Source organism: Phyllostomus hastatus, unplaced genomic scaffold (genome assembly GCF_019186645.2).
Source record: "Phyllostomus hastatus isolate PE091 unplaced genomic scaffold, TTU_PhHast_1.1 phas_contig_210, whole genome shotgun sequence".
NCBI lineage: Eukaryota > Metazoa > Chordata > Mammalia > Chiroptera > Phyllostomidae > Phyllostomus > Phyllostomus hastatus.
Genome location: NW_025333737.1, coordinates 29,407,843 through 29,434,801, shown reverse-complemented (window position 1 = coordinate 29,434,801; position 26,959 = coordinate 29,407,843). Strand labels below are relative to the sequence as shown.

Below are 26,959 nucleotides of genomic sequence, written 5' to 3'. Positions count from 1 at the left end.
AGAAAGAGGAAGAAGCTTGCAACACGCAGAGGGCAAAGCACTCACTGCTCTGGCACGGGACAGGGCAAGGCTGGGGGCCAGGCCCCCGACCCCCGCCTGTGAGCCCAGGCCCCAGGGGAGCAGCGTGTCGGGGACGCTGTTCCCATCGCCAGGGGAAGGACAAGTTGTCCACAGGCACCGGGCTATGGCCCCCTGCTCCTCCCTCCCTAGAAAACCCCATCCTGGCAGAAAGCGGGCGCTCCAGCTACCCGGGTGGAGATATGAAGCCCAGTCCTTGTAGATGCAGCGACGACCCCACACGGCCACTCGGACCCCCAGCCACATGCGTCCACTCCCCAGCAACCCCAAACCCCGAAACCGGCCTCTCCGCCACCCGGCACGGACTGGAAGGCCAGGTCAGAGTCGGGCTCCTGGCTCCCAGGTCCCTCTGCCACCCGCCTCCCACCCTCCGTGAGGAGGACAGGAGAGGGAACAAACAGAAGACAAAGGTGTGGGGGGCGTGGAAGAAACTGAGGCAGCGTCTGACTGCCCCTCGCTCCGGGGCTCGCAATGGGGGCCTCAGGCAGCACAGACACAGAGCTCCCACTGCCAGCAGCTGCGGGGCCTGGGAGGCAGGGGGCCACCGCGGGGCCAGGGAAGGCGATCCAGGAAGCAGTGGTGGCGGTGGGCACCGGGCCAGTGCGGGCAGCAAGGCACCCAGCCAGGGCCTGCCCCGGGGACAAAGAGACTCCCTGGCTCTGGGGAGAGTGCACTGCCCCCGCGCCGAGAAGGGGGCACTGGCCCGGCCCCACCAAGGGCGCAGGGCGGCGATGCCAGGCAGCTTGCCAGCGGCTGTGGGAGGGGCGGTGGGCGCCGGGGGCAGGGTGTTCAGTCCCTGCCCACCAGGGGAGGTGGGACACGTTTCCCAGGTCAGCAACTGACCGGCCAGCCTGCCTGTCCACCGCCTATTCTGCTGCTTCCAACCCCCCTCCAGCCCCAGGCCAGGCCCCGGCTCCCTCCTCCCCCCAGCCCTGGCCGGGCGCCCGGCTGGGCCCTGGGGGCCAGAGTTACTGTAAGCGGCCTGGCAGGCCCGAGGCCTGGACTCTGCCAGCTGGCCATAGCCGCCGCCACCTCCCACTACCTGGCTCAGCCAGCCAGGGAAGGGTACTGAGACCCCCATCCAGCTAACAGGGGGACCCCCGCAGCAGAGAAAGGAGGCCGAGAGAAAACACAGGCCCTGCCAAGGGCGTGCGTGTGTCCGAAGCCAGAGGCCAGGCCCGGCACTCCTCCTGGGGCACGGCCCCGTCCTCCGGGCTGCGCCGGGGTCCCTCCCTCTCCCCCTCTGCACGGGGCAGAGCTGGCAGCGGGAGAGGGTCCCAGCAGCCTGCCCCTCTCCGCTCCTTCAAGCCCTTTCCCTCAGGGCACTGGGCGGGGGGCGGGGGGCGGGCACTAGGTGGGTGCTGCCCGGAGCAGAGCTGCCTTTCCCACCAAACGCTGAGAGGTTTGTTTACCCGCCTGCAGCCCCCGGGGCCCAGTCCCTGGGGCTGTCTGTGAGGCTCTCAATGGCCTCGAGGGGGGGCCGAGGAACAGCCTCAGCTCACCTCCCCCTCTGCGGCCCCCAGCATCAAACACAACCCCGGGACCACCGCGTCTCATCCTCGAGCCCCCCAGACAGTGGCCCCCCTTGTCCGGAGGAGACCTCACCACTGCAGCAGGACAGACAGACACGCCCAGAGGCCGGAGCCCGAGGCCTGCTGCCCCTCAGAGCTCCCCCACCTCGCCCCCCGCCACCCCACTTACTGGCTGGGGAGGGCGTGCTGTAGCCGCTAACCGGAAGCTGGTGCTGGAGAGAGGTCAGAGCGCCCGGCGGGGAGAGTCCACCCAGCATAGGGGGGAAGAAGAAGGCGTAGGGGGGCACCGGGTACCCATTGAGGTGCCCTCCCCCAGGTGTCGGGCAGGAGCTGCTGTTGCTGGCCATGCCAAGCAGCCACAGTCCGGAGGCAGGCGGACAGTCTGGCAGGAGACTCCGGCGGGCTTCAGGCCGCCCCTCCTTGGGGCATGGGGCCTGGGCCCAGAGGGGGTTTGGGTGGTCAGCCCACCCCCCCTTCTGTCCTGGAGCTGCGGTCCAAGGCTAGCAAGTTAATGTCAGCCTCCTGGAGCCCCCACTTTAGCTTGGGGCCAGGGGCTGGGGGATGTCCCAAGAGCCGGTCCTTCGGTCAAGCGGTTCCGTGAGCTGGCACTTTCCTGGGGAGGTCCAGAGCTGCCCTTCAGGACGCGGAAAAGGATGCCTCTCTTAGATGACCCCTGGGTAGGCGGCTGGGGGGGTCATGTCCCGAGACGCTGCAGAAAGAGGAGAGACAGGTGAGTGGGCACACGGGCATTCCCCGTGGAGCTCCCCAACCTGGGCGGCCGGAGATTTTCCCGTGGCACCCGGCTGAGCAGACAGCTGGCACCGCGCCTGGATGGCAGAGACAGCCTGGGAGCGGGGCCCAGACACTGCTGGGGGTGGCAGGACCGCACGGCCAGGCTGGGGAGACGGGGACAGAGCTCAGAGCCGCGGAGGGCCTCTCACCACAGCCCTGAGGGGAAGGGTCTGCTGCCCCCCCCCCACCCCCCCGTCGGGCTCCCCGCGGCACAGGCAGGCAGCTGCGCTGCTTCCCCCAGTGCAGGTTACCTGAGGTCAAGACGCAGAGAATGAGGGCTGGAGGGGTTGGTGGGGGGGAGAGGAAAAGCCGCTTCCCTAAAGCATTGGCACTTCTCAGAAAAATGACTCCTAAACCAGGGGCCCCTCTTACACCACTTCCCCCCCCCAAATCCAAGCCCCAGCACCCCACAAGGGCTTGTCCCACCGGCCAAGGGAGGAGGCCTGTTTACATACAAGAAAACAGGGAAACGCGAGCTGAGGGCTCCTGGGCATCACTCCCCACTCCCCGTGCTTAACAGCATGGAGGGCCGGTGGTCTGGCCAGAGGGCAGGGGCCCGCAGTGAAGGGGTGAGGGGGACTGAGCTCAGAGGTCACCCACATACTCTGTCTGCGAAGGCAGCATCCCCTGAGGAGCTGAGAGGTGGGGGCGGATGCAAGGCCAGAGCCGCCGCCCCCCCCCCACCAGTGTACACCGACCCACACCCTGTTTGAACAGCTGGGACCAGAGGCCACGCACAGATAAGCCCCTGGGCGGGGAGAGACAGCGGTGAGCCCCGAGACGCCGTGCCGCAGCGAGGCAGACGGCAAAGGGGGAGAAACAAGACGCAGGTTCACAAGAGGCTGCATTCAGGCTATGTAGAAGGATATACATGCAAGGATACATACCAACACATGCATGTATACATCCACAGAGCATATACATGAAAGACAAAAGAAAAGATAGACAGGGCCCTGGCTGGTGTGGCCCAGTGGACCGAGTGCCGGCCTGCGAACCGAAAGGTCGCCGGTTTGATCCCCAGTCAGGGCGCGTGCCTGGGTGCGGGTCAGGCCCCCAGCGGTGGGCGTGCGAGACGCAACGGATGGATGTTGGTGCTTCTCTTGCACATCGATGTTTCTCCCTCTCTCTTTCTCCCTCCCTTCACTTATCTCTAAAAGAAATGAAATCTTTAAAATAAAAAAACCAGGAACACTGCCAATCAAAACCACGTGAGATACCACCTCCCGTCCACTCGGATGACTATAATCAAAAAAGACTGATACTAACAAGTGCTGGCAAGGATGTGGAAAGACTGGGATCCTCATACGTGGCTGGTGGGAATGAAAGTCAGAACCGCAGCTCTGAAAGCGGGGTAGCAGTTCCTCAAAAGGTTACACGGAGTGATTCTGTAATGACCCGCAGCACCCTCACTGCTAGGGGTCTGCCCGACAGAGACGAAAACGTCAGTCCGCATGAGCGCCCGCGCGGCATCTCTCGTAACAGCCAAAACGTGACCCCAGGCGGCCACCCGCCGAGGAATGAACACAGCGCCGTATCATCCACGTGCCGGAATATTACTTTGCCGTCAAAAGGAACCGACCGAGTACTACACACACTACAACTACAATATGGATAAACTTTGAAAACACTGTACTTGTTCCGAAAGACCACACAGTGTATGATTCAATTTACACGAAATGCCCAGAACAGGCGATCCACACAGACAGAAAGCAGATTGTGGTTATACCAGGGACTGGGGTGTGGGTTTGAGGGAAATGGGAAGTAACTGCTGAGAGTAGGGGGCTCTTTCTGCAGCGAGGGAAATTCTCTGAAACGGATGGGGGGGGGGTGTTGCACAACTCTGAATATACTCAATCCAGCCCACGGCCCACTTCGATGGGTGAGTTTTACGGTACATGAGTTACATCTCCATAAAGCTGTTAAAAAGAAGGGACAAGGGAAGAAGGGAAAGGAAAAAAAAAAGACAGAGCCACAGAGACCCAAAATGAGGACAGTCCCCCTTTGCAGCCCCTTCCCCACAAGCTCCAGCCACACCAGGTCCCAAGCCTCAGGCTCCAGGCTCAGAGCCGGGGTCCAGAGCACACACACAGGCCGGGGAAGGGGGAGCTCCTGCCAAGGCTGCCGTGGAGGAGGCCCGTTGTCCCGTCCCTCAGCCCGCATCTGGCTGAGGGAGGGGGATGTAGGGACGGTACTTGCTAGGGAGGGGGCAGCTCTCCCAGGACCTTGTCAATGACCATGACTTTTAGGGCTACTAATTAGGACGACCACTGGACAACCTCTGTCCTCAGCCCCGACTGAGGTGCCCCCTTCCCTCCCCAGGCACCTGTGACTCCTTCCCAGGCTGAGGGAGCTGACGTCAGAGAGAGAGGGGCCCCACCCATCGGGCCAACTGCTGCCCTGGGCCCCCCACGCCCCTGTGGGGCCCCAGTCAACGGAACTCAGCCAAGGGAAGGGGGGGCTGACTGAGCCTCCTCAGCACCGACAGCCTCTCTCTCTCTCTCTCTCTCTCTCTCTCACACACACACACACACACACACACACACACACCACTCGCAGAAACATGCACACAGGTCTATGGGAACCGTCTGGGGAGGCAAGAGCGTGCCTGCACGCCCAGCCTGTGCGGGCGGCCTGCACGGGAGCAGAGGGAACCCAAAGACACCACCTCTGCACACCTGGGCCCCCCCACACACAGGGAGCCTGGCTCAGTGCTCGCACGCTCAGCCCCGGGGCGCAGCTCCCCACAGAGACACAGCCGCAGCCCCCACAGCCTCCCAAGGCGCATACGCCCTGGCCCTCCCACAGCCGGGCTGGCCTCTGTGCCCCCTCCCTGGGGACCATGAGCACCCAGCGGTACACCCTTCAAGAAATACTCTGGAGGCTTCCCGCCCCTACTGGGCGCCCGCGTCCCTGAGGGGAGGCCCAGACAGTCACTCACTCCAGGCCCCAGGCATCCGGACCCAGCTTTTGGGGGGTTGGGTGGGCTCAGTCAGTTGCCCCCACGGGAGACATAACTACAGTCGCCTTCATGCCGCAACTCTGCCCGTCAGGAGTTTGAGACTGGACCAAACTTCCCCCCTCCCCCCCAACAGACACACACCTCCGGGAGAGGCTGGAAGGTCGCTCGGCCTGACCCTGCTAAGCCTGCGAGCTGTGGTGCCAAGTCACTCGGCCCCGCGGGGGGGGTCCTTCGGCAGCAGGAGGGGGTAAAGATCACAGAGCCGGGCCGAGGGCCAGGCTGGCAGGAAAAGAGGGCTGGGCGAGGGCGTGGGTGGCGGGGACGGGGCCGGAGAGCACAGGCTCTGCCTCACAAGGCCCCTCTGCCCCGTGACCCTCCAGGAGACACCTGGGCCCCAGCCCCCCTGCACCCAGGGGCGGAGGAGACACCATTGCAGAATCGAAACCAGCACCGGAGAAAGGGAAAACAAACTACCCACATCCAACCTCCACCCTGGGCCCGCCACCTCCACTGCCCACAGGCACCCTCCCTGGAGGGAGAGAAAACCACAGGCCCACACCTCCATTCGCGCAGCCCAGACCCGGCCCAGCAGACGGGAGGGGGGCCGCCAGCCCCACACCCCTGCCCGCGGGGGGCCTCCCTCACCGAGGTGCCAGTGCCCCTCCCCAGTCTGGGGTCCGGTGTCCCCAGCCACCCATAGGTTGTGTTTCCCAGAGTCACACGGCGAGAGGAAGGGGCAGGGGCCGGCTGAGCCCCGGAGATGGGAGAAAGCAGCAGAGGTTTGATGGGTCAAATCTCAGCTCTGCCACTCTGGGTGACCTTAGGCAAGTCACTTAAACTCTCTAAGCATCTGTTTACTCGTCTGTGGACTGCCTACCTCAACAACGGTTGTGTGATTGAGGAGATAAAAGTCCTGGAAAGCACCTAGCAGGGTGCCTGGCAGACAGGAGGTGCGGTGCGGGGCGGCGGGGCGGGGTCCCCGCCCTCCCCACCCCTCTCGGCATCACCCGGCGGCGCCTCCCTTCTTCCCGACCCGGGTTAGTTAGCATCTGTGGACGGGGCAGGGCGGCAGAAGCGCCCGTTCTCCGGGGTCTGCCTCCCCCAGCCTGAGGTGAGGGATGTGGGGAGAAGGACACTCAGGGTGTGGGTGGAGGCCTGACCACAGCCCTCTCCCAAACTCCCTTCTTTCATTTCACAAACCAAAAAAGGGAAACCTCTGGATTTGGGGAGAGGAGGAGCGGAAGAGAAATTGACCATTTCCTCCCCCATCGTCAGCGGGGGAGACGCCAGGGGTCTGCAAACCCAGCTCTCCCAGCGAGACCCCCCCCCCCCCCCCGCCCCCGTCCTTCCCTCTCTCCTCTCCGCTCCGCAGGTTCCCCCGAAACAATGGTCCCCCCTGAGCAGAAATCAGGCAGTCCCAGAGAGACTGAGAGGAGGACATCAGGATTGGGGCGCTTAAAAGAAGGGGGGCAGGGGGTTTCCTAACAATTCTAGACAGTCAATGAATCATATGCAAATGATACCCAAAGCTCAAACTCAACTCGTGGGGGGTGTGGGTGGGAACTCTAGCCCTGGCAGAGACAAACACCTGGCCCCTTCGGACCCCCTGCCCTGCCAGGCGCAGGGTGGGGCGGGGCACATTTCAAACCAGAACAGAGGGCTGGAACTATTTATAAACTTTCCAGGAACATACACACACACATACACACACACACACACAGCCACAACCTCTCCCTTCACTCAGACTCCTCAGTCTGCAGGCAGGGCTTGGGGAGCAGAGATAACCACTACTCCTTTTTTCCAGGGGTCCCCTGGCTAAGGCTCTTACCCGTCTCCCCCTCATGCCCCCGCCTCCATGAGTCCATACTTTGGTGCTCTTGTGTACCTTCTGCTCGCCAGGGTCTGGGCTGCAGGAAGATCGACCCAAGAAGGTGTGAGAAGATCACAAGGACCAGGCTGGGACAGGCGCGGGGCACCCCTGCCCCACCAGCCCCTTCAGAACCCCAGGCCTGCCTCGCTGAGGCCAGGCCTTGTTTGAACACCTGCCCTGAGCACGTGCAGGCCCTGAGCAAGCCCTCGGCGGGGCCAGGGCTGGGCTGCAGTCGGGCGCCTTCCTCCGGATGCTGCCACTGCCCCACCGCTCCACCACGCAGCTGCTGGTTCAAGAACTCAGTGGGTCTGAGGTCTCCTCGCCGTGTGCCCCACCCAGCCTCAGGCTCTGCACCCGCCGCCCAGGCTACCTGGCCTCCGCCTGCCACAGTCTGGGCGGTGACTGCGTACCAGGCAGAAGGGGCCGCTGGACAAGCCCAAAGCCCAGAAGAGGCCAAGATCTAGGAGCAGGAAAAGGGGGTCTCTGATGGGCAGGGCAGTGCCCCCCACGCCTGCACCTCCAGGGACCAGAGCCCCGTGGGAGCTGCGCTCAGGGCCCCCAAAGCCCGAGGGGGCCGCGCCTACCCCTGGAACCCGAGCCGCAGCCTGCCACTCTCCGAGCAGAGAGTAGGTGAAAGGGCAAGGGGCAGCCCAGGCCTCGGGGAGCGGGAGCTGCCCCGGGGAAGGCAGAAACAGGAAGAGGAAGAGATGAGCCAGCCTAGGCCGCAGCCAGACCACACGAGTGTGGACCAAACAAAGGCAGCTTTGTCCGGGCAGGGGGACCAAAGGGGCACAGACAGAAGGGGACCCCCCAGCTTGGAAACCACCGGCCCCGTACCCAAGCTGGCATGGGGCTTTCCCCACCCTCACCTTGGCAGCTGCCCACTCACCAGGGCCTCCAAACCTCCACAGGGTAGGCAGCACAACCCACTCACACAGGGGGTGCTGGACGGACAAAGTGCACAGGTAGCGTGTGTGTGTGTGTGTGTGTGTGTGTAGCTACAGCAATCCCCCATCCCCTCCGCTCTGCCCCACCCAGAGACTGCCCAGAGTCCGAATGCCAGCGCGGGCAGGCTGCCGGCGGGACTCAGTGGTACCAGCCCCCCCAGCCAGCACCCCTCCCTGGGGACCCAGGCTGCAGGGAAGCCGGGAACGCCCCCCACTCCTGCCTCAGGATATCCTTTTGGCTCGGGCCCCAGACCAGGCCTGACTCAGAGTCTGCCCCGCCCCGCACCCCCTTCCACCGACCCCCCAGGAGCTTCCTACTCCACACCCGGCAACTGAGTTGGGGCTAGAACTTGGGGGAATCTCTTCCCCTCTCCATCCCCAGCGAGCAGAGAAACCCAGGAGGGGTGGGGTGAGTGAGTCACCAAGTCCTAGTAATGTCAGGGCCCGTGGGGTCAGGAGAAGTTGGTGCAGGCTCTGTGTGAGGGGGGCACCACCTCCCACCCCCCCCCCAAACACACACAGCCAGGAATCCTGCCCACGGCCCCACCCCACTGCAGCTCGGACCCCAAGAGGCCACAGAAACGCCCTGGGAAAGGTCGTTTCCATGAGAACACAGGATGGGAGAAAGCTCCAAAAGCAGAGAGACATGAACTGGCATCTTGACAAGGCGGCCGGGCCCAGGCTGGAGGGGACAGGGTCCGCACAGCCAGACTCACACGGTCGGCCAGGGCCACGCACACCCAGACGTGGTCCCGGCCGCCCCAACACTCGTCTGACTAGGTAGCCGTCACTCCTTCCCACAGACAGAAGCCTGGGGGGCCTGGGGAATCTGGGGCATCAGAGACCACACACACTCAGCCTGAAACAGCCCCCTAGGCAGGTCCCCCCAAGCCCCCCCAACTGTGGGCCTAGGGGGAGGGGCACCTTCCTCCCCACAAGAACCAGGGTAATGCCTACAGTGGCCATCTCCATGGCAACCAACAACAAACATCCCGGGAACCACAGTGGGACAGGAAGTGACAGTCACATGACAGGAAGACTTTTTTTTCAGTGTGGGGAGGGTGAAGATTGTTAGCAGCCCCAGGGAAATCAGCTGTCCTCTAAGCTTCCCCCAGTTGGAGCTAGAGGGAAGAGGGGTGGCTAGGAGGCTGGCCACCCCCCTACCCCAGTGTACCAGGCTGGTCGCAGGACCAACGGGCCCTCCCTCCACGCCTGCCACTCACGGTTCCCCGCCTTGGCCCCCCTCCCCTCCACTTCCTGCCGTGACTGGAGATCAGAGAACTCCCCACCGCAGCTTCCCCTTCTCGAGTCTCGATTCCTGGGTTGAAGGTTTCACTGTGGGGCAAGGGACAGAAGGCAGGAGGGACTGGGGACCTGCAGTAGGACCCAGGGGACAGAGGTTCGGGGGGAGGGACCGAGAGGGAGCCACTCCAGGGCAGGTATGTACACACAGGCACACAGCGAGAGGGTCACGATGACACACAGCGGGGCGCAGTGACACAGGGAGGCCTCCTGACCTCGGGCAGCTCCGGGGAGAGCAGAGCAGAGCCACTGGACCCAGCTCTCCGTGCCCCACTCCGGCGCTGTCCTCAGCCTCCGGGTTCATCCCAGGCTTCCGCCGGCCTCCAAGCCAGCGAGGTCTCCACGGTGCCCCGCCCCAACCCACCTCTCCCCTGCCTTTTGTGCTGAGGAATGCCCCTCCCTGCTCCAAGGTGCCCGCCCAGAGAGGGCACCTTGGCCAGAGGTGGGGGGAATGGAACCTCCCTCTACTCCCCTCCCCTTCTCTGCAGATGTCCCAGACTATATTTAGCCCAAACTGGGAGGCCAGCCAGACCCAGACTCCCCACTGGCCCGGAGCTGAGCTCCCAGTTTTTATGCAATTAAAATATTAACACACAACCACCCCCATCCACACACCCCTGTGCCCCCAGCCCTGCCAGAGCAGCAGAGCTCAGAAAACTTGAGTAAGGGCAGCCCGGCTCTGCAGCTGGTGGGGGTCACTGGGCAAATAGCAGCAAACTCATCCCCTTTCCCCATCTCCCAGGCCCTGCCCCACAAAGGACAGGGACATCACCCGTGAGATCAGGCTGACACTTGGGAGGGGGCAGGCTTTCCTCGTTCTGGGAAGGGAAAGGCCTATCCAGTGGGTTAAGGGTGGGGGGTGCCTGGTTGCAGAAATTCCACCTGTCATTTTGCAGCCCCCTCCCAGGCCGGCTCCAGTTACAGGGCTGGGGGTTGGCAACAGGTGCTGGCCAGGCTGGCAGCAGTCTAATCCCCCCCCCCGCCGCCGCCCCCCTCCAGGCTGACAGTAGTGCCTGGAGGTCCCAGCAGGGGCCCTGGCAGCCAGGATGCAGGGTGGAAGAAAGAGGCGTCTCTGCCAGGCGGCAGCGGGTGGGGGGCCCATACCCCTTCTCTCAGACCTGCCCCCCACACTCTGTGGTGTGTGCTGGAGGGTCTGGGGAAGCCAAGGAAACCTTAGTTCCATAGCGCCTATTTCATTTCCCCATGATGCCAGGCGGGCGGGCTAGAGTGTGGGAGGTCTGTCTGCCTGCCTCTTCCTCCTCCTCCTCTCCAAATTCCAGGAACAAGCAAGGGAGGCTCCAGTTGCGGAGAGAGAGGGAGAGCAAGCAGGCGGTCCCAGCTGGGGAAGGGGGGGGGGGGCGGGGACTGGAGCGGGAGGCAAGATCCAGACGGAGCAAGAGACACCCACACCCGAGCCAGACTGGGGACAGACGCACCAACCCTGACACATTCTCACACTCTGGGCCCGGTCCCTGCACACCGCCCACCCTGCGGGGACACCCAGACACCCTCAGCCAATTCTGCCAGTCCCCAGAACACTCCCTGGACACACACGGAGACGCAGGCACTCGCCCTCACCCGCCTCCCCCACCAAACCGTGTGGGCTCCAGACAGCAGCCAGAGGGTGGAGAGGGAAACGCAGGGAGGAAAGACAGCAGGCAGCGGAGAGGATGTGCAGCCAAAGCCCCGGGAGCTGGGGCATCGCCGCCACACTCCCTTCCCCAAACCCAGTAAGTCAGGCCAGCTCTGGCCATCTTGCCAGGGCCCCTGCCAGCTTCCCACACTCCCAAAACCACTACCACCAGAAAGGGGTGTGGGTGCTGGGCAAGTGGGGATGACCCCGTTTATTCGTCGCAGGGATACAATTACCTTTCCCAGATGCCCCTCACCCCAGACCTCAGAGCGCTCACACACAGACGCCCAAACACACCTACCCCTCCAGCCCAGCCTAGGTCCTGCCCTGCCTCTGCCACTCAGAGGACAGGGAGCTGGGCACCTAGGCTCGTGTTTTGGGACAGGTCCCACCCTCAAGTCACACGGCTCTGAGAAGCACCCCACCTAAGACCCTCGAGTCTGAGCAAGCAGCAGCCTGGTGGGCAGGGGGAAGGTCCCAGAGGGCACGGCCAACTTCCAAGACCAAATGATTCGGGGGAAGGGAAACTAACTGGGGTGTGGGTCAATGCCCCCAAAACAGACCTGAAGGGCCACTCAGATAATGCCCTCTCCCCCACAGTAGACGGGGTGGCAGGAACCACGTCATGGCACATGTGGGTGACTGTGCCCAGCGGGGAATGCATGGGGGTGATCAGGATGGTGTGCCCACAGCTAGCTTCCTGCCAGACTGCCACATGATTGGGAGTGGGAGGGGGACCGCAGAGGTGACCCAGAGGAGTAGCAGGGGCATTGAGGATGACACTGAAGGGCAGAAGAGACGGCCAGAATTATGCCATTCCAAGCCCAGGGTCTGCCAAGAGCTGCCCAGGCCTCTGCACGGCCTTCCACAGTCTGGTGGGGGGCGGAGGGACACTCTGCAGTGAGCACCTCATGCGTGCTCATTCACACCCTCAGCATCCCTCCAAATCCAAGATCCTCAGGTCCCAAGGGCCTACGCAAGTCTGACCTTAGTGACCCATCTATCTCAGGACCCACACGACCAACGCAGACTCCCGGGCAGGACTGATGTCTCAGCCCCTCCTAGTGCACCAACATCTTTCACAGCCACGAACTCCCTGACTCCACGGCCGCCCCCGCCTTCTTCCTCCAGCTCCAAGTCCTCTTTCTCTGGTTCCCTCCCCCAGACTCATCTCCACTGCCCCCCTCAGGGGAAGCCCCAAGGCTCCAAGTCATCCCCACTCCAACCTGGGGCTTCCCCGGCCCAGCCTCCCCATCCAGCACAAGGCCCTGGAGGTTGAGCCCCAGTTGAAAGCTGGAGCCCCAGTCCCCCAGCCAGACCTGGTGTTCTTACTGAGCCACTTCCTCAGAACAACCCTGCCCTCTGACCACTGAAGCCAGGGAATCAGACGCAAGACATCCCTGAAACTCCCAACCAGGAAACAGAGGGTGGAGGACGGTGGTCAGCAGTAGAAGTGAGAGGTGTGCGGAAGCTGGGGGTCTGCAGCAGGGGTCAGGGGAATGGGGAAGTGTTCTCAGGGACGGACCCCTCGGAGACCGTTCATATACACACATGTGCGGACAGCAGGCAGGCCACACCAGGTGGGCATCCTCTCCCAGACAGAGTAGTTGGGAAATGTCTCCCAGGCTGGGGTGGGGGCTGTTTTTCGGTCTGATTTCCATATGAGGCGGCGCACATCCCCAACCTAGCACTCCGGTGGCCCAGTCCCCCTTCCCACGGAGCAGCCAGACTATAGGGCAGTGCCTAGAGAGAAGAGGGGGCATAGCCAAGCTGATGTTCCAGTGCCCCCTCCCGCAAACACATCTGGCTAGCAGCTTCCCCGCCTCGTGGGTGGCACCAGGTCCCAGACACCCTCAGCAGAGCAAAGCCGACCAATCTATTACATCCTCCTCTCAGCCAAAGAGCTTCTACAAACCCCACGATAGCACCAGACCCGGAGACAACCCTCCCCCGACTGCCCTGGTTCCCGCACCCAATTCTGACTGCTCCCCTCACTCCACGGGGGACACCAGCTGAGCAGGGCCCCGCCCCCCAAGCCGGCTGCCTCTGGTGGGGGTGGGCCCCCCGGGCTGATTCTCCCCAAACCACAGGGCGGCTCAGATAACAGGAGGGAGAGAAGGAGGGGGCTAGTCCGTTGGGCATCCGATCTCTCCCCAAACAGGTTTGAAAGTCTTTTTGTTTTGCTTGTTTCTGAAGAGAAAAGAGTGAGAGAGCAAGAGTTCCCAGCAGTGGTTCTGCCACAGCTCCGGCGCGCGGCAGACTGCCCCAGACGCCACCCGGCTGTGCGCGCGATGACACTGGCGAAGACAGGCGCACAGACGGGGCTCCCCCACCCTGGGCACGGCAGCGGCGGCGGCGGGTTGGGAAGCCCAGGAAACCCCGGGTTTCCCTGGGAACCCGCCCGGCACCGGGAGCTCCTATCAGGAGCAGAGCAAGGGGCCCCGATGCCTGTGGGAGCCCGGGGCTCTTCCAAAATCCCGGGGGTAGAAGTTACCTCGCAGCGCGGGGGACGCAGTCCTTCCTGGCACCGCGTTGGTCCTGACCCTTTGCCTTGGTATTACTCGGCGTCAGGGGTGAGAGATCCCGGGAGAGAAGCCGTCCGAGGGACCGCCGCGGCTTAGCTGCGCGGGTCGAAGGCAGCGGCCATGGCGAGTCACGTGCGGAGGCTGAAACTTTACCCTGAGCCCGACTTGGGGGGCGGAGGGTACCGAGCTGAGGGAGGCCCTCTCCCTAAGGACCGCCCCTGCCCGCCCACCAACCAATCACCAGCCAGGGGCCGACCCACAGCATCACACTCCACCCCGCTCTCCTTAGTAGACCTGGGGCTGGGAGAGCCTTAAAGGAGCCGCGCCTAGCAGGAGGCTGGACCGTGGGAATCTGTGAGAATCCCTCCCTCTGCCCCAAAAGGAGAGCTTCAGAGCGAGGAGCTGAAGTTCCGCGGGAAGGCTGGGGAAAGGGCTAGGTGGAGAAAGGACTGCAGTGTGTGGTATCACACTCCCTTCCCCCCCAACACCACACACACACACACACACACACACACACACATACTTAAACCTGGGAAGATGCAATGTGATGTGGAAGTGAACAGTGTCTCCAGCCCTAGCTGTCAAGCCCCTGGCTCCCATAATTACAATTCTCTTCCAGGGACCATTTGGAGCTGAGAGCTGTGTGATCTTAAGCAAGTCGGTTCCTCTCTTTGAATCTTAATTTTCTCATCTGCAAAGAAAGGAGAGCCAAAGTAGGTAGACGTCCCTCAAGTACACTCCTCTCTCTCTCTCTCTCGTCTTCCCCCCAGAACTGCTCCAGCTTGAGTGGGTCGTAGATTGGGGAAACTCCGGCCCTCCTCAAGCCCTCAGCAGCCCCCCACCCTGTAGCCTTCCCCTAAAAGAGCAGCGGCTCTTCGATCTTCCAAGAGCTAAGTAGGGGGCGCTAAGGAGCACCCCTCCATTCTAGAGAACTCTCTCGGACTCCAGCTTCTCTACCCTGGCCCAGGCTGGAGGAGCCAATGAAGCTTACGTGTTCTCTCTCTTTCTTTTTAATCCTTAGCGAGGACATTTTCTTTCATTGTTGTTTTTTAATTTTTTAATTTTTTATTTTTTTAGAGAGAGAGAGGAAGGAACAGAGAGAAAGAAGAAACATTGATTGGTTGCCCAGAATCCACAACCTGGGAATCGAACCTGCGACGCTTTCGGATGGCACTCCAACCAACAGAGCCACACCCACCAGGGCAACGCTTGCATTCTTGTTCCAGTGGGGCAGGATCTGAATCCCTCCCCATCTGCAAGACCCCAGTCCCCAATACAGCTGCATACCCCCTCCCAGCCTGCGGCTCCAGTTTGAGAGGGTCATGTCCCCACCTCTAGCAGTCTGGGGGGCAGGGTGGAAGCGGAATCACTAAGGAACACTCCTCCTTCCCAGTTAGAGAAGTGGCCACAAGTGCCCCCACAGAACTTCCCACTGGAAGGGGAAGTGCCACACTCCCAAGCCTCCAGCCCGAAGGACTGGCCCGACTGGCAGAGCTCCCAAACCCACTCGTCCCACGGCCCCCCCTGCTTTACAGACGGAGGAACCCGAAAGCCAGGAGCGAACATGAGGTTTTGTCCACTGTCGCTTTGGTTACACAGCCAGGTCTAGACTTGAGGTATCTGATTGTCTCTCTCCAGCTTTGGCCCCCAGCCTTGGAAAGGTAAGACAAGCCGGGTCTGCGGGATGCTCTCCCCTGAGGTCTGGCGCAGGGGAAAGGTGCCCGGACAGCGCCTGGCAGCGCTTCCCCAGGCCCCTTCCCGCCCGCTGGGCCCGGCTGTCTCCCGCTCCTGTCTGGATTTCCGTCCGCCGGTGTGAACCGCCTGCCCAGCCCCTCCCGCCCTGTCCTGTCCAGATCCATCCGCAAACATGCGCTCAGCCGGCAGGAATGCGCCAATGGCTCCCAGATGTGGACGCCAACGCTTAACCCCTTCTCCCCCGAGCCCCCCAAAGGCCTTCAACCTGAGCTCTGCCAAGCAGCCGTGGGCGCCGCCCTGGTGAGGGACCAGCCTGGGAGGGGACGCAGCGTCAACCACCCCCAGATCGCACAAGCTGCCCCTGGCCTAGATTCCACCAGTCTTCCTTCCAGCTGAGGCCAGAGGGGAAGGATCATGAACACAAAAATGCAAGTGTGCATAATCGCAGGTACGCAGGTACCTTCCACCGAGGGTGGCCTTCATGTACACCTGCCGGCACATGGCATCAGGTATGCTCATGCACATTGAGAGTCAGGTGTACAAATGCAAACTCAGGACACCCGCGTGCCCTTTCAGAGCACACATATGCACACCCCCACATGCATGCCCAGGGCACCCATGTATGTACATCCATAAGCACACAGAACAAGCACATGCAAGACAGGCATTTGTGGACACACAAGGACATGAAGCAGAGGGTGGGGCACACTCCTACACAGGTGCAGCAGCAAACCCGTGTGCCGACGAAGGAAGAAATGCACGCACCCCCAAACCTGCTCACCACAGGAAGTCACACACGTGCACGTAAGACTGGCATCCGTGTGAACACGCACACGGCCTGCACACCTTCAGTGCACTCCCTCCTGCCCAGGTACCCAGGGCAGGTACCCAGGGCTAGGTATTCTCTAATACCTAGCCCTCCCCAGGCTTGACTCCGGGAGGCAGGAGAGGTCCCAGGTGGGAGGCCAGGAGTCCAATCTGCAGCAGCAGCTGCATCCCAGCCATGCTGGGGCCACAGCCGGGCTCCTACCCGCCATCCTCCAGGGACCTTAACTCAGGAAGGGAGACGATGACAGCGGGGGGTGGGGGGGGGGCGCGTGCCACGGGCCTAGGGGTTCTTCACTCATTAGGAAAGACACTCCTGGAGGCCCACCCTTCCTCCCCAGCACACAGAAGAAGGGCCGCAGGAGAAGCCTGAGCCACTCGTTTCCCAAGACAGGGATCCTCCTCCGAAACCCGAGAGCCCTGACTGGTGCAAGGCCAGAGTCAACCCACAGCAGTCAAAGCAGTCAAAGGAGATACAAAATAACTCAGACATCCCAGGAGAGCCCACACTCCTAACAAAACAAGGCCTCCCTCACAGCCTCTGGGGTCTCCTAGAGAACGGCATCGCTGGCCATCTGAACAGAGTCTGCCAAGACCACCTGGATGCAGGTGGGGTGGGCGCTGTCCGCTGGAACTGTAACCGGCTTCAGTTGACGCCTCTTCCCGTCCCCAGCCTCCCGGCTCCTCCCCAAAGGAGATCCTCCCTCGAGCACCCTCCTGGCCCCACCCCATTTGATTCTCCAGTCCAGAAGGGTGTTCTGGGGTAGGACTCCTGGCTCCATTGTACAGATGAGGAACCTGAGGCTCAAAAAGAAATTGTCTTGCCCAAGGTCATTTGTCGGTGGCAGAGCTATGATTCAAACCCATAGCCGCCTCCTTAACTCGCGCCCCCTTTTACTCCAAATCAAACTTGTTTCCATGCAGCGCCCTGCCACCTCTTCCTTCATCCCCACAACAGAGCGCATGGGAGAAACGCCGTCCTTGCCCGGCTCTGCAGGTCTATGTCGGGGGCCAGGGCACGCCAGGGAAAGATCAGAGAAGGCACCGAGCCGACGCACGGGGGCCCCCCCAGCCCCACCCCAAGCACGGTGCCCACCTGCCCAGCAGGCACAGCCGGGTGACTCAGCTGCATCCGGGGGAGATGCCAGGCCAGTGACTCACCTACCGAGAAGAGCTGAGCCTGGCACTTTGCCAGCCCCAGGACAGAAGTGACTTAGTCACCCAGACTGTGATGCCCAGCAGGCACAGCCCGGGGACTGAGGACAGGGACAGTCTGTGTCCTTCATGGTTACATGCGCCCCCTGGCGAAGAACAGGCATCCCCAGGGCGAGTCATGGCTGTGGGCACCCCTGCCCCTCACGGTGCCCACCCCTACCACACCGGGCCCTGCTCCAGTGCAGGCAGGTTTTGTGAGACCCCTGGGCTGCCCCGAGCGCCCCCCTCAACAGCCTGCCCCTGCCCATCATCACCACCCACTCTCCCACCAGCCCTACCGCCTCCTGCCGCCCAAGTCGTACCCGAGCCATGAGTCTCCTTTAACATGTCCTGGCAGCACCTCCTGCCCCCACAGCCCCTCTCCCCGCCCCCCAGCCCCCTCCATACACACACACACACGCACTCATACAGGCTTCTGCCAGCAGCTGCTGAAGTTGTTGAGCAGGAGGGGAATCGGGAGGGTGGGGTGCAAGGATTGAGTTACCAGAGGCTGACGGGGTGGGCTGTCACCCAATCCCTTCCCCAGCGAGTCCTCCGCTCTGGGGCTCTGGGCACGGGCCTCCTCACCCACCTGCTCCCATCCCGCCCCTGGCCCGCGGCCCACTGCCTCGAAGCCCCCTCCACCCTCACTCCACCCAAGCTCGAAAAGAAACGTTCAGGAGTATTTGTCACGCTAAGACCAGCCCCGTGTAGGAGAGAAAGAGATCAGGACGGAGACAGAGACGGACTGGGAGAGTCATTCGTTCCCGTGCGCGGCGCGCGGGCGGCAGCCACCACGAGGTGTGTATCTCTCCGCGTCTGCGGAGCCGGAAGGGGACGGAGTGACCCCCCACGTCCCAGGAGAGTAGATGGGGCCCGAGGGGCGTCGACAGGCTGAACGACTGACTTCAATCCAATCCATTTGCACTATTGATTTCTCACACACTGCGGCAGGCCTGATGGAGGGGGGGCGTGATACATCAGCCCCCCAGAGACAGAAACAGTGTGGAAAGAGGGGGAGGGGCTCCTGCGCCACCATTCGTGGCCCACGGAGACAGGCCTGGGGGAGCAGGGGGTGGGCCGCCGAGGAATGGGAGACGTGGAGGGGCAGAGGCGGGGCGGTGGAATGGGTATGGGATTAAGGTCCATCCGGAACACTTCCTGCCAGCTGGACCCGAAGCTAATTCGAAGAAAAATGGTGGGGGCCCAAGTGCCAAATTTGGCTCCACAGGCAGAGCCCCCCCGAACAACTCCAGGGGGCGCCACTGACGTCAGCCTGCGGAATGGCCCCTCCTGCGGCTGTGCCACACGGTGGCCCCGGGAATGGGGTTGAGGCAGGAGACTGAATCCCGAGGAACCGTAACTCTCCACCGTCCTTTCTGCCCCAGCATCCCAACCAGCTGCGCTGCCTCTGGGCCTCCGAGTTCTCGCTTCCACCCGGGAGTCCGAGCCTGTGATAACCTCCCTGCTCCTCCGCCTGCTCCCTTCCCTCGCCGATGGGATTAGCGAACCACCACCAGGACCCAAGTGTGTGAGGATGGGGGCTCCCAAAGGGGACCAGAGAGCCTACAAACCCACACCCCAGATCCCAGTCCTCCGTCTGTCCCCCACCCATCCCGCCACCGTAGGCAGCTGCCTGCCCCCCTCTGGGTCTCTGAAATGGAGTCAGACAGGACGCTCCTTCTCTAAATTGTCTCCCAGCCCCACAGCTCGCCAGCCTGTGTGCTTGTTGGAACCTGCCCAGCACCCTGTTCACACCAGCGGCCACAGGCCACCTAAACAAACCCCAACCCTGACCTCCTTCCAGCCCGGACGCAGACTCTCCCCACACGGTGGAGACGCACAAACAGACCGAGCTGGGGTTCACCAGAGACCCTGCACAAACAAACAAGCAGCGAGGGAGACGGACCAGGCACCTGGCCCAGGGGCCTCCCCGCTGCGGCGAGGGGGTGAGGCGCACACAGGTGTGGCGAGGGGCCGTGACGACAGAACACCAGTGCGAGGGGCCTGGGCAGCCAACGACCAGTTGAGTGTCCTAGGGTAAGTCTCAGCCCCTCGCTGGGCCTCAGTTTCCCCCTCTGTGAGGGGACTGTCTAGATGGACCCTAAAGCCTCTTCTGTCTCGAAGTCCGGTCCTTGTTGGACAGAGACATACCCTGAGGCGTCCCCGGACTCCTCCGCCCGCCCCAGCCCGTGCACCTGGGCCAGGACCCTCTCCACAAGGCCCCACGCCTGCCCAGCCTGCCTCTTTGCTCTATCTGCCGCCCCCCTGGCCCTTCCTTAGGCCTCAGCCTGCCTCCTTCCCCTCACCTTGGCCAGACCCTCTGCCTTCCCCGTGCTTTTCTGCACGTCCCTCCTGCCAGGGGACAGACCAACTAAAAATAGTCCCTGCAGCCTTTCTCGCCCACAGCTGCCCAAAGAACAGGAAACGAGGGGGGCAGAGAGGCCCATGTCCTGCTCTCCCCCACACACTCCCAGCTCGGAGCCGTGTCCAGCACTCCAGCCCGGGACCAGCGCCAACTTGGCCATCTTGGGGGCGTCCCACACCCCTCCCCTAGGGGGAGGCCTGCCCATAAGTGCCCACAATCACAGAGCTGTCCCAGCCCCGGCGAGAGGAAAAGAGAGGAGGCAAGCGGTCTGCAGGGAAACCTTCCCAATTTCTGACAAATCAGTGCCAACCACATTGTGGGCACCAAGAGGGCAGGGTCTGGCTCTGCCGCCTGGTCTTTTGAGGGCAGAGGGAATTGGTGTGGGGAAGTCTGTGCCGGTTTCCTTCGTCCTGGCCGAGCGGGAGGGAAGACAAAATAGTGCCCCAGCCTCGATTATTCTAATCCCCTGCCTCCCCCAAAATGTATGGGTGCAGGTATAGGGGATTCAACAGCCACCCCCAGATACCATGGGAAATAAGCGAAGAAGGGCAGCAGAAGATCTTGGCTACCTGCATAGGAAGAGGGAAGCCCAGAGGCTAGAAAAGGCCCAAGCAGCCGCCAAGCTAAGTCGGAGACTGGGAGGGAGGAGTTGGCACTACGAGCCAGGGACTGCAGTGCCCCCACCCCGTCCCACCTGGGATTCCTGACACCTCCCCGCCCTGGAGATGGCCCTTCCCACACAGGAGGAAGCAAACCAGCTCAGCGACTCCCCTGCAGCCTGCAGGGCAGCCCCGCACCATGAGGCAGGCAGGGAACCCAGGAGTCCTGGCGCCCAGCCCTGAGAGCGAGGTACCTCAGGGAGCAGGACGCCGCCCGCCCAGAGTGAGGCGCGTGTGTGGTGGTGCCCCCAGCAGCGCCCGGATGTGACCCATAAGGAGCTACCGGCCCAAGGGGCTGGGTGGGAAAGTGAACCCATTTCTGAGCCAGAAGAGAGAAGAAAGTGGGGTCACGGGGATGGGGAAGGGAGGGGCCGGCCTGGCTCTCACCTGCCGTGCTCCCTTCCCTGTCAGAGTCAGAGATACTGACGTTCAAACCACCAAATACCAGAGGAGTGCTTCTCCCCGCCCCCCAATCTCTAGACCCCAGCCCCTTTGTTCCCGAGCTTCCCCTCGCACCCCTTCCCGGGGGCCATGCCAAGCCAGGAGTCAGCAGGCACAAGGTGGTGCCTGGGAGGCCCGGGCAGTGCCAGGGGCAGCCCTCCTACTATCCTCCCACTGGCTTCCCTCCCACCTGCTCTCAGCCGCCACACATATCTCAGCTGTCGAATCCGATTAGGTCTCCTGCCCAGTGAGCCGGACAAGGAGGCCACCGGGCAGAGGAGAGACAGGGACAAGGACGAGGAGCGGGAATGGCAGGAGAACGGCGGAGACAAGACTCAGGGGAGAAGGGTTGGAGCCCGAGGAAGAAAAGTCTGGTGGAGAATCTGTCCCTTCTGACCACGGGCTCTCTGGCCACAGCTACCACGTGCATTGAGCGGGGTTCTGCAGCCCCCGGGGTAGCAGCTCTGCCTGGTCCCTCCGCCCCGCAGATGGGCAAGGATGGGGGAAGGACGCTGAAGGCAGAGAGACTGACCTAGATTCGGGGAGAGAATCCCATCCTAGAACTCTCCCCAGGCCATAACTGCCGTTTGCACTGAGCTCTATGAGAAATTGTCTTATGGGGTCTTGGCCCCGTGTCCTATCAGGTAAGTGGGCTTGTTACTGATCGCTGACTTTGCAGGCGAAGAAACTGTTACAGACGTGCATGCAGTGAAATGGCCAGGCGGAGTCTCGGATCCGGGCCTCCGATGCTCAGGTCACGGCTCACACTCAGCATCGCTACTTTTCTTTCTGAGTCAAGAGCAGAACTAAGTCGGTATCCACCCTTTCCTCCAAAACCAACCCATAGGGGATTCAGGGAGCTATGGGGGGGGGTGTAGATTGTACCCCCACACGTGGATATGTGGAGGCCATGCCACTCACCCCCAGCACCCAGAGGGGGTCCCTCGAAGTGTGACCAGTGTCTCCCATCCCTGCCCTCCCCAGGCTAGCTCGCCCGGAAGCAAGGTACACACACACACACACACACACACACACACACACACACACGGTTCCTTAGACAAGTCATACCCCTGCTGAACGAGATGCCCTAGGCCCTCAGAGGACAGAGTCCACACTGGAGGGGAGAAGAAGCCACTGTCATCAGTAGGCGCCTTGCAGCCCTTCTTCCAGGGATCCTGCAGGAGGGAAGAGGCCTCAAGGGTAATACCAGGAGCCCGAGGCTCTGACAGCCCAGTCGCCCAGGGAGCTGGCGAGGCTGGGTGGCCTCCCTGATCTGGTCCACACCCCCTTCCCCGGCCATCTGGGCTGAGCCTGTTCTGGCCTGGGCCATACTCCGGGATCGCTCCCCGGCGGTGTGCTCAGACACCTCTAGCCAAAGCTTATAGATCTTACAACCAAACCGCATGGTCTACACACACGCACACACACGCACGTGGGGGTGGGGGGAATCTTTGCACTAGGTCTTGGCAGGGATGGGAATCTAAGCTGAAAGAACTTTCCTTAGAGGAAAGGTCACCCCACCACACACACACACACACACACACACACACACCCTCTACTCCGCTCCAGCACAGCCTCTGGCCACCCAGATGTGAGGTGTGCCTGGAAGGAGACGTTACTTCTCCAAGGTGAGTAGGGAACAGGGGCAAAGTCTTGAGCTCCTGGGGCTGGGAGGCACGGAGGAAGCGAGATAGGAATCCCCCCGGGAGGCTCCCGTCCCACTCCGGTTCCCTTCGCTCTGGATCACCGATCACCCCAGCACCACCGAGTCCCCCCGTCGAGGTGAGGTGGGGGAAGGGGTATTGGGCAACGCTGCAAAGGAGGTACAAGGGCGTGGGGCCTGGGCAGTCCTTCCCCCGCGATTTCCATTCTCAGCTAGCGAGCGGACTGCTCGGGGAAGTGCAGGAAGGGCGCTGGAGGGGCTCTGAGGCTCAGACACCCCACGGTTCCCAGGCTCCCACCTCGCAGGACTACAGTGAGCGGTGGGGGAGGAGGGATGGGGAAAGCCTGAACAGGCAGGAGGGAACCGCCAGATCAGAAGAGGAGAGGCCAGGCGGAAGGCGGCCAAGGGGGAATTGGGAAGGGGTGCGCGTGGTCCTACCTGCTCAGGTGTGTGCTGGCAGGGGGGCAACGGGGATCCCAGGAGAACCGGGGAAGCCCTCTTAGCTCGATTCAGGATTCCCCCTGCTTCTGGGTTAGACTGCTGCAAGAGGCACGGGTTTCCACTGGGTCCTAAAGCCCACTGCGCAGCCATGGGCTCTCCCGCCCTCTTCCACCAGCCGGGACTGGGTCAACGGGTGCAGCGCTGAGGACTAACGGGGAAGGAAGAACCTCAGTGGGAGAAAGACAGGGGTCTGAGTCATGGGCTGGGGCCAGGAAAAGTCCCGTCTCAAACACACAGCACAGGGATGACTTCAGCTGAGGATGAGACAGGAGAAAAGAGATTTCTTCCTGCCTGCTCTGAGAAGATGAACTTGGGCTTTGGTGCTGAAGATGAGGTTGCGATCAGTTTCCTTCCCCCTCCTGCTACGCAGCTCAGTTGTTGAGAATTTGGGGAAGGGGACCTTCATTCTGGATGAGCCCTCACTCCTACCCCCTCCACAGACACAGCACCCCTCCCCGCTACTCCTATTTGCCTCAGAGGACACCCCAAGGCGGGGGACTGATTTGAGCAAGGAAAAAGGACAGTATGACCTGATGGTATTCGGAAACCGGTAGAGTTTTATATTCTTAGACTGAGGGGCACCTGGGAGTGTGTCGAGATGTGCAGACAGACGCACACAGGTGAGAGCACAAGCAGGTGGGGCCGAAGGGCTCATGCTACGCCCACGACCAGGAAAGACAGTCGGCAGTGGAACAAGACGCAGCTCCCACGAGTCCAGTAGTGCCCCTCCCCTGTCCTTCATAGGATCCTGAAACTTTTCCAGAACAAATACGTTGGAGAGATTATTTCCCCAGGTACCATTTGGGATAAATATAGGGGGCAGAAGGGCCTCTTAACGCAATTACATCAATTTCAAGGTTACAGACCCAGCTTAGGACAGCTGACCTCCTCAGTAGCTCCGAAGGGAGAACTCAGGTCTGCTGGGCCAGGCGGACCAGGGAGAGGTGGCTGGGGAGTCTGCAGAGGGCTGGCTGAAGAACGTTTTGCAAGGAGAGTTGCACACAGCCCCAGCAGCAGAGTTGGGGAAATGTCATGGGGTGAAGGGCCAGGCAGAGTCAGAAACGAGGGAAGGGGGAAGCACGGCCTCTCCCTAGAAGGGGAGAGGGCAGCGGCAATGCCTCTGCCTGTGCCTGTGTCTTGCAGGAAGAACTGGGGGAAAGAGCTAGATCGGTTGGGACGGAGGGCCCCAGGGTGGAGCCCGTGGTCGGGTGAGCTCAGGTCAGGCCCTTCACCCCGACGTGCCTCAGTTCTCCCCCAGCTGTTAAACACGGCCCTCGGTTCTTCCCAGGGAGTTAATGAGTGTTTACAAAAGAGCCTGGAGATCCTCAGATCCCAGCTGGGCCACCACTCCAGTTATAAAGCTCAATAAGGGCTGAGTGTTATTTGGGAAGGGGAGGAGTAGGGGCAGCGGGGAAACAGACTACTCTCTTACAAACGGAGGATGGAGTCAAGCTTGGAGAACACAAGCCTCAGCTGCCACAGGATATCCTTGTGCCCAGGGGTGGAGGTCACACACCCTTGTACCTCTACCCGCCACCAAAGCCCGGCCTCCAGCTAACTGCAGGCACGGCCCAGACTGGCAGCTGGTCTTCATTAACGCCAGCGTTTCTCACCCCACACTGTGAGCCCGCAGCCTCTCCAGGCTCCGGCTGGAGGGGGCTGCCCTAGCTCGACCTTGCAGCTGACTCTGGGCTGGGGGACACGGCACCAGAGGCCACGTTACCAGCTGAAAATAAAGTTGAAGCAAGACTTCCTTTTCCCACCGGGAGCAAGCAGAGAGAAAAGAAAGGGAGTGTGGGGGTGAGAGGGTGGAGGTGGGGGAATTTAGGGCAAACAGCAGGCAGTGAAGTCAGCTGGATGGAGGCCCAGAAACCCCCGCACCCTGGGGCCAAGTCTTACTCTAGCTTTGCTTTCAGCTCCAGTCTTGGCGAGGCCCCAAACCAGGGAAGGCCCTGGCTGCCCCTTTCTGCCTCCCCACCCCCACCCTTATTAAATACACATTTTATCTCTCAGCATCTTCATTATCTTAACCGAAGGAGACAAGCAGTGGATGGCGGCGGCAGAGCATCGCGGGGGGTGCGCGGAGCCGGCGCACCCTTGTTGTAAAGTGCTGATCCGGCGCTTTCAGGCAGTGTGGGAAAAAGAGGTGGGATCAAAGGGAGCGAGGCTGATTCAGAACTCAATTAGAGCTTCTTAAAAAAGGAGCTAGGTCTCTCTCCTTTTGCCAGTCTTCAGATGGCCTTCTTTACCCAGGCCTCTTGCACCCAATTAGTTTCTCCTGCCAGTGCCTTGGGGCCGGGGTTGACAATCGAGGGGAGACCAGAGGGCACAGCCTTCTCCCCCTACGGCGCGGCGCACCTTTTCTGAGAAGGGGGAGACCTGCCTCTAAGTGCAGCTTAAGAGAAAGCCTTAGAGGACACCTTTTCGGGGAAGAACCTAAGGTTACAACTTTCCCCAAAAGTTAAAAAAAAAAAAAAAAAGGGATATTGAAGGCGGGCTCTTCCGTAATCCCTTGCCAGCCAGAGGCAGAGGCTGCTGGCCGGGCTCTAGGGACACCAGGTAACCACCAGACAGGCGCCCCTCCTCCCAGCCCGACAGGAGGACTCTCTCTCCTTAGCCAAGGCCTCCTAGGAGCAACGTGGAAGTTGCCTCAAGCAAAATACCACTACATCAGAGGGAGCGATTGGAACGCATCTGTGAGGCCAATAAACCTTCACCACTGTGCCAAGACCTATTTTGTAAGACCAAGCACCCTTCTTTTCCCCGGGGGGCCTGCGCCACCTCTGGGCAGGAGCACCGGCGACGTTTGGGAAAGGCAGCATCTCCCTCGGTTTATTTATCTGTCCCCTCACCGTCGACTGAACACCTACCAGGTACCAGGCACCAAGTGCTGCGGACAGACACACATGTAAATAAAATCTCGAGCTTGCTCTCTTTCAGTCTCCCTGAGTGGTCAAGTTGACACCTCCCTATAGATATATTAAGAAAAAAAAAAATCTCCAAGCCCGTCTCATTCCTACTTCCAAGTTCTTACTGGTGTATCTTAAAAGGACGCTTAAAGGCAGGGAGTAGCCGCGGGCGGTGGGGGAGAGGAGAGCACCCTGCCAACTTTTCCGATCTCCGGGCAGCTTGGACGTTACGCACGCCTGCCAGTTACCTAGCCACAAGCCAGGCTTCATCGGGCCAGAAACATCGGCGGCAGCTCTGGGGCTGGGGCGTGCACCGATTCTATTGTGTCTATGTGCCTTCCATGGCAATACCTGACAACACTCTATGGAAGCTTAATCTGCTTCTTTAAAGAAACGTAAATAAGTAAACCAGGATATAGACACACACACACGCCCCACCACCTTCGGGAGGAAGAATGTAGGTCAGCATCTCTGCCATTGCTCTGTGTGAAACAGCCTCTGATCCTGGCAAAAACTAGTAACCACGAGCCCATCCCATCCCACTGAAAAATCCCACTCCTTCCCATAGCTCTCTGCCTCGGTGAGAAAAGCCAGCAAGAAAAGGACTTTCCGCCTCCTCTCAATCTGCTCCCTGGCTGTCTGAACTACACTTAAGACTTCGCCGACAAACATGCATCAGCTCCTGCTCCCACAAGGGCAGCGGAAGCCAAGCAGGGACTCTTAAGTCGGCTTCACGCATCATTGACAGGACCAACCCTGTTCCAATTGCTGAAGCCTTTAAGAGCAGCAATGACCTAGAAATTGACAGTGGGGGGGGGGGGAACCTAAGGAAAAGAAACTAACAAACCAGTACACAGAAAGCCCCATTTCCAAATACCAGGGGAAAGGGAGAGAAAGGAGGTAGAGGGGAGAGAAACTTGGCCCCTTGGAATCTGCAAAGGCAATCTTGGCTCAGAGCCACGGAGGATACACAGCAGCCCCACTGCGAGTCAAGCCATGTTCCTGACTCGAGCCCTGCAGTGGAGAGGAAGGCGCCAAGCCTCAAATGCAACGAGGTGGGGAGGCT

At 61.4% G+C, this 26,959-nt stretch overlaps 1 protein-coding gene across 5 annotated transcripts in view; it reads right to left on the bottom strand.

The window, feature by feature from the left end:
* The window catches only part of RARA (retinoic acid receptor alpha), a 43,164-nt gene extending 20,154 nt beyond the window's left edge, over window positions 1-23,010 (bottom strand). Inside the window, exons 1-2 of one of the 5 annotated variants that reach the window (XM_045836454.1) lie at window positions 22,922-23,010; window positions 1,780-2,319 (exon numbers count right to left, since the gene is read on the bottom strand). In XM_045836454.1, coding sequence (XP_045692410.1) covers window positions 1,780-1,957 — 178 coding nt within the window. In that variant the 5' untranslated portion in view covers window positions 1,958-2,319; window positions 22,922-23,010. Of the gene's footprint in view, window positions 1-1,779; window positions 2,320-5,340; window positions 5,363-5,502; window positions 5,526-9,695; window positions 9,813-13,607; window positions 13,802-22,921 lie in introns of those variants that run through there. The other 4 variants (XM_045836452.1, XM_045836453.1, XM_045836455.1 and 1 more) reach the window with 4 other exon arrangements.
* Window positions 23,011-26,959: the final 3,949 nt, after the last annotated feature.